The sequence below is a fragment of the Canis lupus genome, chromosome 15 (assembly GCF_011100685.1).
Source record: "Canis lupus familiaris isolate Mischka breed German Shepherd chromosome 15, alternate assembly UU_Cfam_GSD_1.0, whole genome shotgun sequence".
NCBI lineage: Eukaryota > Metazoa > Chordata > Mammalia > Carnivora > Canidae > Canis > Canis lupus.
Window position 1 is genome coordinate 9,029,182 of NC_049236.1, and position 12,090 is coordinate 9,041,271.

General features: G+C 43.7%; 1 protein-coding gene and 1 long non-coding RNA gene across 5 annotated transcripts in view; one reads left to right on the top strand and one right to left on the bottom strand.

Annotated features, from left to right (window-relative positions):
• ORC1 (origin recognition complex subunit 1) overlaps positions 1-9,255 on the top strand; it is a 29,771-nt gene extending 20,516 nt beyond the window's left edge. For 3 of the 4 annotated variants that reach the window (XM_038558015.1, XM_038558018.1, XM_038558016.1), the window contains 6 exons: positions 747-854; positions 1,137-1,286; positions 2,046-2,165; positions 6,259-6,428; positions 7,148-7,235; positions 8,913-9,255. In XM_038558015.1, coding sequence (XP_038413943.1) covers positions 747-854; positions 1,137-1,286; positions 2,046-2,165; positions 6,259-6,428; positions 7,148-7,235; positions 8,913-9,104 — 828 coding nt within the window. In that variant the 3' untranslated portion in view covers positions 9,105-9,255. The remainder of the gene's footprint in view (positions 1-746; positions 855-1,136; positions 1,287-2,045; positions 2,166-6,258; positions 6,429-7,147; positions 7,236-8,912) is intronic. The other variant, XM_038558017.1, reaches the window with a different exon arrangement.
• On the bottom strand, positions 105-11,979 carry LOC119869309. The gene is made up of 3 exons (XR_005370217.1): positions 11,772-11,979; positions 1,519-2,287; positions 105-1,336 (listed from the first exon to the last, which is right to left on the bottom strand). It is a non-coding gene; the product is annotated as an uncharacterized LOC119869309 (long non-coding RNA).
• Between the last annotated feature and the right edge of the window lie 111 nt (positions 11,980-12,090).

Genomic DNA, 12,090 nt, shown 5'->3' on the forward strand with positions numbered 1-12,090 from the left:
ATAAAATCTTTTTAAAAGGAAAAGTTTACTTAATACTTAATTTTGTGCTTTAAAAATTTTATTTATTTATTTATTTAATTTGAAAGAGAGCACACTAAGGGGGTGGAGGGGCAGAGGGGAGAGAAAAAAGCAGGGTGCCTGACTCTGGGGCTTGATCCCAGGATTCCAGGATTATCAGCTGAGCTGAAGGCAGACGTTTAACTGGTTGAACCCACCCACATGCCCCTAATTTTGTGCTTATTGATGTTTATGATGTGCCAGACATTGTCCTTTGTAGCAAGAGCAAAGAGAGCAGAATTCCTACCCTCAGGGACCTTAAAGTCTAGGAGCTGGACATGAATTACTGAAGCCAGGACTTATTAACGTGGTAAAAACTGCACACAGGAGGCCCCATGGCAAACTGTGGCAAACGGATTTGAGATTGGCTGGAGTTTGAACCTGGCTCTTGCATTCATTTGCTGTTTTCTTGGAACAGGTAATGTCCAGTTATAAATGGAGTCATGCAGTAATGATTGTGGACAGGCTTCTAGGACCTGCCTGTGGCTCACTTTCATTTCAAACACTTTCTTTATCATCTCTTTTGGTGCCTTCTCTTCTTCCAGGTTAAGGTTAAGACGAGAGCAGAAGGCAGAATTTAGGATGCTGAAGTCCTCAGACTAAATTGCTTCCTCTCTTGCAAATTTAACATTAAGCTCAGGAGAGTACAAACCTTGCCGTTTACCATACCTCCTTTCCCCGCATTGCAGAAACTGACAGGCCAAAAGGCAACAGCTAACCATGCGGCAGAACTGCTGGCAAAGCGGTTCCTTACCCAGAGGTCCTCTCAGGAAACCACTGTGCTGCTTGTGGATGAGGTAAGGAGGTTCCCCTGGGAGGATGAGAAAAGTGGCATCGTGCTTGACTGTGGCACTCCGGGAGCAATTGCTGGGTCGAGAGGGTGTTCCTGGCTCCTTTCATCCTTCATTCATCTGAGCCTGTTCTTTGGTGGGGAGAGGCATATGTCCCTTGATGTCCTTGCTGCTTTCGTGTTGGGACCTGAGAAGCACATGCAGCTAAAGCAGTGGTAACCGGTCTTCACTTTGCGGCTCTGGCTCGGGTCTGTGGTTGATCCTGCATCTCTATCCATTTACTGGCAGCTTGACCTTCTGTGGACTCAGAAACAAGACGTAATGTACAATCTCTTTGACTGGCCCACTCACAAGGAGGCCCGGCTTGTGGTCCTGACCATTGCCAACACGATGGACCTGCCAGAGCGCATCATGATGAACCGGGTATCAAGCCGACTAGTAGGTCCAAAGGCTTTTCTCAAGCTGTTCTTTCAGATCCATAACCTGGGCTAAGGAGTTCCAAAAGTTAAATATACAGGAAGCTATAATAAATAGGAAAAGTATAAAATGTGATTTTTGAGATTCTCCTAATTAAATGTGTCACCATTGCACGATTTTCTGCAAACACATCTTGCTGTCTGCACAGCGCCCTGAAGGTCTAATTATTCATGACAAATATTGAAGCACTCACCCCTGCTAGGCGATGTTAGATGCATGGAGTATAGCGGCGAGCAAGGCAGATGCAACATCTGCCCTTGTGGACCTGGTGGTTCATCAGGAAGCCCACATCGAGTACTTAGAGCATGATGAGTGAAGCCAGGAGCCAGGCCTGTGCTTACCGGAGAGCCAAAGATACTCCCACCTACTCAAATGAGAGCACCTCTGCCTTGATCTAGTAAATGATTCTAGTAGAATAAAAGTTAGATCTCCTAAATGATTCTAGTAGAATAAAAGTTAGATCTCCTAAATGATTCTAGTAGAATAAAAGTTATTTTAAACAAAATAAAGAAATACTTGAGAACTATTGCTGCCCTGCAGGATAGCACTGGTCATTGTCAGTAGTGAAAGGAGCTGGAATCCGTGGTGGTCCCAGGATGGAATGTGTAACCTGTTCTATGGGACTTGGAAATCAGGCTTAGAGACACAAGGGTGGCCATGTGGCAGGACTGTGAGGGTGGATAATTAATGAACTTGTTCTCTATTATCTTGTCTTCTCAGGGTCTCACCAGGATGTCCTTCCAGCCCTATACTCACAGCCAGCTGCAGCAGATCCTTATATCCCGACTCAAAAACATAAAGGCCTTTGAGGACGATGCCATCCAGCTGGTAGCCAGGAAGGTAAGTCAGCTTCAGGGAGCATTTGCTTATACCTAGAAACCAGGCAGCAAGTCTTGGCTGAACGCCTGCCAGTGTGAGGCCTGTGTTGGGTGCTCTGCAGATGAAAAGAAACTGAGAAAGTCCTGTAAAAGTAAATATCAAAAGTAGAACAAAAGTGTGAAAAGTTCCTTTACCTTCTCATTGTATAATTAATTATCAGGCTTTAATATGGTGGGCTTACATACAAATGAAGATTAATGGATTCAGGGGGCAAACAGCATTGTATAATGAAAAGGCCATTATAGGCAGTCAAGTAGCAAACCGTTTGAATCCCAGCTCTAATATTTAGCGGGGATTGGAGGTTATATGAAAGTTACTTAACAACTTCCCAAGCCTCAGTTTTCTTCTCTGAAAAATGGGAATAAAAATGTTGACCTCCTAGGATTGTTTTGAGAATTAAGTGAGATCATGTTTGTAATGTGTCTAGCAAGGCACACAGGCCAGGGTAGGTGTGAGGTGCTGGATAGCTACATCCTCCAAGCTCACTGGGAGGATGCCAGTCAAGCCTGTTCTCTAAGGCTGCTGAGGAGCAGAAGTGGGTGAAATGTCTGCTTCAAGCTGAATGCAAGAATCCACACATCCGCAGTCTTTCAAAAGAAGACTTGACATGATCAGAATTCTGAATGCCTAAAGCAGCAACACATGTCATGGCAGCTCAGAGCTGGGTGCTGTATGGGTTGCTGTATTGGGGTCAGAGGTGAGACAGATGGGGAGCTCAAATCCAAGCTTTGTTTTCTAGGAGCTCAAAGGTAGCACCTAACTCCTCTGTTGGGTAGTTTTTCACTTCTGCTATCATGCAGTTTCTGAAAGTTCTTTTTTGTCTCTTGTCTCTCTAAAGTGTCCTTTTTAATGCCGATCTGTTTATTTGAGATTGTCTTCTCTCTTTTCCTCCAAGATGCTTTTTGTCTGTTGAGTTTGGACTCTGTCTTGCAGCGTTAGAGACTTTCTTCAGATGTCTTGGTTGTCTACTCTGGTGTATGCACGAAGACTTAAGAGCTTTGGGGAGTTCTGAGCACACGAGTGGGGCTTGTTCACTGAGAGCTTCACTGTGGAGTAATCTGATTGGGCCAATTTCATTATCTCCAGTTCTTTCCCTTTAGGTTAAGATGGTCAGATTTTCCAGAGTAGGCATCTTGGTCCTGCCTGGAGAGTAGTATTCTGGAAGTGGGGGAGGTAGGCTGCAGTCAGAGAGGGTGGAGGTCTTCAAATTCAGCATGCAAATAGTAAACATTTATGTCTAGTAAGGGACCTCCCCTCCCTGCAATCATACCTAGTGTTCCCTGGTCCAGAGACTTTTTGTTTACCCTTGCTTGAGAATAAATCTCTGGACTCCTGCCATGCAGAAGAGGGATCATCTCCAAGGCAAAGAGTTTTATAGCGACAGTACAAATAACCAAGGCACAGAATTACCCACAGAGCCCTAAACCTTCCTGTGAGTGGCCCTAATATTTACCTAACAGCATGAAATGGGGGAAGGAATCTAGGGCAAGGGGCAGCAAACCTATTCTGTGAAGGGCCAGGGAGGAGATGTTAATAGGCCTTGTGGTTATAGTAGTCTCTGTCACTACTATTCAGCTCTGCCCTTGCATCTTGAAAGCAGCCATGCAGACTAGGTAAATGAATGCTCATAGTTGTGTTCCAATAAAACTTTATGGACAAAAATGTGTGGCAGGCTCTACTTTGCTGACCCCTGCTCCAGAGCATCAGTTTCTTTCTTTTTTTTAAGATTTTGTTTATTTGTTCATGAGAGAGAGAGAGAGGCAGAGACACAGGCAGAGGGAGAGGCAGGCTCCATTCAGGGAGCCCGATGTGGGACTTGATCCCAGGACTCCAGGATCACACCCTGGGCTAGGCAGACGCTCCACTGCTGAGCCACCTAGGTGACCCTAGGGCATTGGTTTCTTAACTTTCAACCAGTCCTTATTTTAGCCAAACATCCCCCTTTACTTCCAGTTCCAGTATTGCAATCATCTGAGCACTTTGAAGCTATTTAGTGTAACTTAGATTTTTTTCTTGGATTCCTTAATACTGACTTAGGAATTGGCTCTCTCCAGTCTGCAGAATCAACCATTACTTTGCCACCTCTTCCAGCTTGCAGAATGATACTCTCTGCTCCTCTCACGTTGCTTCCCTTCCTTTTGGGGTTCTTGGTTTCAGAAGGCATCAAATTTAGGTGCTGTTTTTACTCAAAACTTTGTAATTTCAAACCTCTCTTTCATTTCTATACATATAAAGAAACATAACTATTTTATATTCTGTTTTTTTACAATTAGATGCTGTTTCCCATGCATCCCATGCAGATGTGGCTTTGTTTTTGTGTCTTTTTTTTTTTTTAATTGTATTTACTTTTTACTATATGCTTGTGTTCTTTAGAACTTTGAGAATTAGTTGAGGGCTGGGTTGAAGTTAGTTCATTTAGAATCTGTTTTTGCTTCTGTCAGTTACCAAGGGCCACTATCACCTGGGACCATTTTTAAACAAAATTCTCCATTTGAGGTTTTTAGGAGACACAACATAAATTTGGGCTGCAAATCCACATGAAGGCTTGTAGTTGCAAAGACTCCATATTTACACCTATCCGATACCAGGGTGCACCCAGGCCATTTTGCTTGCCATCTCTTCTGCATAGTGGGTCTTACATTCACTCTCATACTGAGGCTGTAGTTGAGGTCAGAGTCCAGGTCTTCTGTTAGATTCCATGTGGGGTGGGCCCCAGCTTTTCTTTTGTGTCCTTCACTCCAGCAGCAGTATAAAAGGGTATTTTATACTGGTCACTAAGGTTCATGGATACCCCCAGGGCGAGAACTGGTGTTTGGGTGTTTTCTTGCTTTCCAGGGTCATCTGTTCACTATTTTTTGGTCTCTACAGTAGCTCTTGAGTCCGTGTTATTAACCGCTACACGGTGCTGCCTCACAAGGCAGTGGTAATAATGGGAGGGAAGAAGTGATAGGCTGGAACCATCCATGGGACTTCTGTACCCACTGGATATGGAAAATCAGAGAAGGGGGGAATATAAGCTGATACTCATGTTTTTGTCTTGGGTTACTAGAAAAATGACTTTTATTTGAACATTACATTTGCGTTCTGAAAATAAATATACACAAAACATTTATAAACTCTGATAATCTCACTTCCCACAGATGACCACTTTTAATCTTGGTGTGTTGTGTATGTGTATGTATACGCCTATACAATTTGCTCTTGTAACTTAGCGTAGCATGAATTTTGGGAGGAAATAATCATCTCAGGATGTAGTCAGGCAGGCTGTTGTTACCTGTGTGATGGCTGCTGGGCAAATGGTGGGGATTGCTGGCAAGTCCTAGGAATACTGAGAGATCCTTGCAGGCTGCAGAGTCCAAGAATTCCAATCTCCACGAAATTTATAGTGCAAGTGGCTTTCTCAGTCAGCTTGGGAGAGAGACAGGATTCCCTGTAAAGGGAGCCTGTGTGCACAGAAAGAAAGGAGCAGTGGGGTCACTGGCTTCATGGGTTGGTCTGATTCATCTAACCACAGATTCCTCTGTGTCTTCCAGCTTTGTGGCTTCCTTCCCTCATGATATGGTTCATTTAGCCATTGACCAGGTGGTCTCCAAATTTTACCACATGCTGTGAGGGAGACTGCTGTAATCAAGATAGGCTCCACATCAGTCTCTTGGCTTTGGCTGGCTGCTTCTGGGGCACATTATTCTCTTCATGAAAGGAATGAGAACACTTGTGTTTCTAGGTGGTTCAATAATGATCTTGGTTGGGCCAGTGGTCTAAGTTTTATTTCCCAGATTTTCAATAAAGCTAAGAATTCCTGCCCTTTCCATTATGAATTTATCTATAAATCCAAGACAAAGGTTTAGACTCAAGGAAGAATCCCAGAAACAGTGTAATAATTTATATCCAGGCTTCCACCAGGTTCCCACTGGGGCTAAGCACATACCTGCAGGCTTAAGCCCATTCTCAGCACTGCCTTTCTTTTTTAGCTGAACATAGAATCTGTTGGTTTTTCTCTTGGGCTGAGATAATGGTAAAACGATCTCAAGGAATAAAATACTTCCTCTGGTAGGTAGCAGCCCTTTCTGGAGATGCACGACGCTGCCTGGACATTTGTAGGCGTGCCACAGAGATCTGTGAGTTCTCCTGCAGGAAGCCCGACTCCCCTGGCCTGGTCACTATAGCCCACTTACTCCAGGCAGTAGATGAGATGTTTTCATCGTCATATATCACTGCCATCAAGTAAGTTGCTTCTAATGGATGTACATAACAATATTGTACTGTGATTGTGTAATTTGATAAATATAGCTACAAAGGTGATTTTATTAAATATATAAATGTTTCAGTGCACTACATCGTAATCCTTAAAAGTGCATAATGTTATGTGTCAAATATACTCAGTTTTTTAAAAAGTAAGAATCTTCTGCTTCCTGACCCTGAAACTTCGATAGAACCCAGAGAAGGTCCACAGTGTAGGAAGTCCATGGGAATTTCTGTGCTTTTATTCATTCAGCCTGCATTTACTGAAGACACTGCCATTTTCTTAAGGGGCAAACTCTACAGGGAGCTAGAAATGCAAACCAGCAGAGTAGGAGAATCATGACCTGATTCTGGTACTCAGGTTTTTATGAGTATCAGCACCCATAGCGAAGTTCTTGCTATTAGAACAAGAGGAAGGAAGAAGCTATTTCTCGCCCAATGAATGATACACTCTGCTCATGAAATGAGCATGCTGGTATGTTTCCAGATGTGTAGTTGTGTCCCTGGCTTGCACAAATGGCATTTTCTATATCGCTTTGAAACTTTAAAGGGTAGAGGAAACCTTACTGAATAATATAGGAGAAAATATTTCCCAGGCTTTTTTCCCCCCTCTCTTCTCTGAAGACACAGGAAAACTTTATTTGGCTTTTCCCTGGGCCAGTGGTATAGCCACTTACGAGAATTCTTATATTTTCTTTAAGAAATTCCTCTGTTCTGGAACAGAGTTTCCTGAGAGCCATTCTTGCTGAGTTCCGTCGGTCAGGACTGGAAGAAGCAACATTTCAACAGGTGATTGATTTTTTGCTTTCAATCCTTCTAGATTTTGCTTTTGTTTTGCTCTTGTTTTCTGCTTGTGAGATTGAGCCCCGAGTTGGGCTCTGCGCTCAGTGCAGGTCTGCTCAGGACTCCTCCCTCTGCCCCACCCCAGCTGTGTGTGTTTGTGCACGCGCACACATTCTCTCCCAAATTAAATAAAGAAATGTTTTTGTTTTTGTTTTTTTAAAGATTTTATTTATTTATTCATGAGAGACAGAGAGAGACAGAGACACAGGCAGAGGGAGAAGCAGGCTCCATGCAGGGATCTCCAGGATCAGGTCCTGGACTGAAGGCGGCACTAAACCATTGAGCCACCCGGGCTGCCCAAGAAATCTTTAAAAAAACAAAGATCAGTAAGACAAGAGTTACTGCCCTAATACAGCTTTGGTGTGGGGGGTGGATAAGGCTCTCAGCATGACCCATTTTAAAAACAAATTACAAATATCAATGCAAACACTCTTTGAGCATTGTTTCAATTACATTGGACTCATTAGGGCTAGTGTTTGGAGGTTTAAAATTAGTGTCCATAGATAATGGACTAACCTTAAAAGATTGTTAAAGGTGTTTGAGTGTCTACCTGGGAGCGTGTGTGTCCGTGTGTGTGAGAGAGACTGTATTTTAGACATACAGATAGGTCCAGCTACTTCTGTACTTTTATGGTTTCTTAACTTTTTAAAAACCTGTTTTAAACTGCTAGTTATGCTTGCCCATTATTGTTCTCCTCTTAGAGCCTGAGACAGCTCTTCCAGAGTGGCTTTCATTTTAGTGTGTAAACACTTCCTGAACATCTGTAATGTGTCATCAACTGTGAAAGTGTGGCAGGAACCGAGTTGAATTGGTCAACGACCCTGTTCTTGACAAGCTCCCAGCCTGAGTGGGGGGTGATTTATAAATAGCAAGTGCCCAGGAAGTGCTGCAGGCTTGCCTGGCGCCGGGTGCCTTAGGAGTACCCCCCGCCTCTCTTTTTGCAGTATTCTCCTTGGGCCTTTGTGCTTTAGCACCTGTGCTATAATCTGCTAAGGAGAGTACCCTTATAGCAAAATTTGACTTGAATTATGACAATCTCATTTGGAACTCTTACTCCCTGGAGATTAGGACTGTTTATGTAAGTGACAATTACTAGATATTTTATATCCATTAACACATGAGGGATGTGGGAGTATGCTTAATAGATGAAACTAAAGCTCAAAAAGTGAAGTAACTTCCCCAGGGTTGTGTGTTTAGGTGATCAGGAGAACCAGGATTGAGACCTGTTCTGATTCCAAAGCCCGACCAGCATGCTGGCCCTGGATCTGTGCCCCATCAGGGCACTTGTTGATGCCTTCAGGGTATTGAGTATCCTACATAAGAACTGACTTGGGGGGGCAGCGCCGGTGGCGCAGTGGTTTAGCGCCACCTACAGCCCAGGGTGTGATCCTGGAGACCTGGGATCAAGTGCCACGTCAGGCTCCCTGCGTGGAGCCTGCTTCTCCCTCTGCCTGTGTCTCTGGCTCTCTGTCTCTCTCATGAATAAATACATAAAATCTTAAAAAACAGAAAAAAAAAATGTCTGACTTGCCTACAAGAAATAAATGATGAGGTACAGAACCAGTACTGCCTTTCCTCTTCCCCTTTCTGGCATCTGACCTCACATTTGCTTTTTGTTTCTAGGTGTACAGTCAACACGTGGCACTGTGCAGAATGGAGGGACTCCCGTACCCCACCATGTCAGAGACCATGGCAGTGTGTTCTAACCTGGGCTCTTGCCACCTCCTCCTTGTGGAGCCCAGCAGGAACGACCTGCTCCTTCGTGTGCGGCTCAACGTCAGCCAGGATGATGTGCTATACGCGCTGAAGGAGTGAAGGGCTTCACAAGGAAGGACTGTGACCAGCTCTTTGCAAAGAGCTTGATTTCCGCTTTCTAAGCACATGGAATTGTTGTAGCAAAGTATACTGCATGGAAATGGCTGTCATGACTTTTGAAATTTTCCATTAAATAATTTGCTGTTTTTTAGAGTGTTTGAGAAGTCTAGTCATTACAAACACCAGATTATAAAAACCAAACCATCCTTCTGACAGTAGGCCCTTCTTGTGACTCTTCTGTTAGCACTGCCAGTTATTTAATGGCAACATGGTATGCACACAATTATGTGTATCTATATTAAATAGTGGTGGGAGAATGTGTAAGAAATGGTTACATTGATTGCCTCTGGGAAGGAACTAGATGGCTATGGTCAGGCTTTAGAGGAAGATTTACTGTAAGTCAATGAACAATGTGAATATAACAAAGTTTATAAAAGAGAACTACTACTTGGGGTGCCTGGGTGTGCAGGCGGTTAAGTATCCAACTCTTGGTTTCAGCTCAGGTCATGGTCTCAGGGTCATGAGATCAAATCCTACATCAGGCTCTGTGCTTAGCATGGAGTCTGCTTAAGTCTCTCCCTCTGCCCCCACTGCCCCTCCCATGGTCTCTCTCAAATAAATAAATCTTAAAAAAAAAAAAAGCCTGCTAGAAATATAGCATATATATATATATATATATACTTTAAAATATAATTTTAAAAAAATTACTATTTATCAAAAAAACAAATCTTTAAAAAGACTTAGAAAGCACAGAAAATATACTGAGAAATAAATAAAGAGAGTCTCTAAATACGAATCTATTCCAGTCAAAATCTTGGCAGGGTTTTTGTGTAACTTTGCAATTCTCATTTACATTTCCAACCAACATTTACATTTCTAACCAACAATGGAACTGACATCTAAAGTCTCCTGTCGGGCACTAAGGAAAAACACAGCACCTGTGAATAATCCTTCCAGAATGTTTGACCAAATCTGATAAAGAAAGTTATCAGAGGAATCAAAATTGAGGGGAAGATATGCAAAGCAACTGTTCCTCTTCAAAAATATCAGTATCGGGACACCTGGGTGGCTCAGTGGTTAAGCATCTGCCTTTAGCCCAGGGTGTGATCCTGGATTCCCAGGACTGAGTCCCATGTTGGGCATCCCAGCATGGAGCCTGCTTCTCCCTCTGCCTGTGTCTCTGCCTCTCTCTTTCTCTCTCTGTGTCTCTCAATAAATAAATTTTAAAAAACAACAAAAAACGCCTAAATAGCTAAATGCACCATGTGAACCTTGACTGGGTTGTGGACACGAACAATTATAAACATTAGGGAATATATATTATGTAAGTTTGAGGTAAATGTTAAACTTTGTGAATGGCAAGTTTTTGCCGTTCTATAGAAAGTCCTTATTATTTATGGGTGAAAGAACATCTGCAAATAGTTCTCAAAAATTCAGAAAGAAGTACATATATGCATATATGTTTATAATTGGATTTAATAGAGGATCAGTATCAGAGCAAAAAATTACACAATAAAAAAGAAAAATGAGTAAATAGGTCATCTACACAATAAGACACATGAATAACAAAATGGAAGCCTAGTAAATGAGGCCTGCAAGTCAAAACTTCCACACATACATTAGAAAACCTTTCCATGACCATAGGAAACAACTAGAACCCAAATGCCCCACTGATGGGAATGTAAACTGGCACTGTTTTGGAGTTGATTTGGTAATATTTAATCTGGAAAATGCAGGAACCCTCCGAGTCAGCAATCCCACCTCTAGGTATATACCCTAGAGAAACACGCTGGACCCCAGGGTTTGTGTACAAGAATGTTTACGGCACGGTAATGGCAAGCAATTGGGAAAGAATCATTTTCATACTATGAAATACTACAGAGATGAGAAATAACCACATACAGTATTAGGTATTGATGTGGATGAAGCTTACAAATAGAGCAAAAAAAGGAGTTGAAGAATGTATGTAGTGAGACCAATGACACGATGTTGACGCCCGCAAACAAACGCTATAGGCGGCTTCCAGATCCCCACGTGCAGAGGAGGGCAAAGAATTCAGCCGAGTAAGTTTGTCTTTGGGAAAATGCTGCAACCTGAGAGGTGTACAGGTGGCTTCAACTGTATTGTGATTTTTTTTTCTTAAATTTGTGGTAGATACCCGTGTATTTAGGTCAGTTCCTAGAGAAAATAGGAGCTACTTATTGAGTAGCTACCTGCTTTAGACACTGGAGAGAACTCGGGGAACAGAAACATCTGCCTTTGTGGAGCTTGCATTCAAACAAATATGAAATATTGCATATGTCTGCGTATATTAATTATCTCATTATAAGAGAAAACTTCTTTAATGAGAAGAGAGATGAGAATATGAGAGCGAAACTTCATTTTGAATGGTGAAATGACCTCTTTGGACAATGGCCCGAAAGCAGTAAGAAGACAGGCCCTTTGTCCAAGAAGACTGGAAGATTTTTGAAACCGCTAACTACAAACTGCAAATAATAATAATGTAAAAGTTTAGGATTCCGGCAGGAGCGCGGTGCTAGGTTTGTCTTGGGCGAAGCTTCCGGTTAACGCCCCTCCACCCGACATCCCGGGGCCGCAGGGCAGGTGAGCCGTCTCCGCGTCAAGCCGGAGTGACGTGGACGAGGTGCCTGGCCCTGCCGCTCTCACCTGGGCAACGCGCCTAACGGCGAGAAAGGGGACGTGCAGTGCCTTACTGAGAAAGGGCAGCCCCTTGGCGTTTCTCTGGGGACCCAGGTCTCGAGCAAACCCCGACGGCGGGGGCGAAGCAGGAGCCTCCGGGACGGAGCCTGCGGCAGCCCCGCCCCCACGCCGACGGGGCGGGGCGCGGGTGTCGCGCCCGACGGGAGGGAGCTCGGCGGGGAGAGCGGCCAAGAGCCGCTTCGGGGACGCACCGGCCGCCTGTGCGCGAGCAGCGGCGCACCCCAAACCTGCCCAACTACCGTCTGTCTCTCCGAGCGTCGCGCTA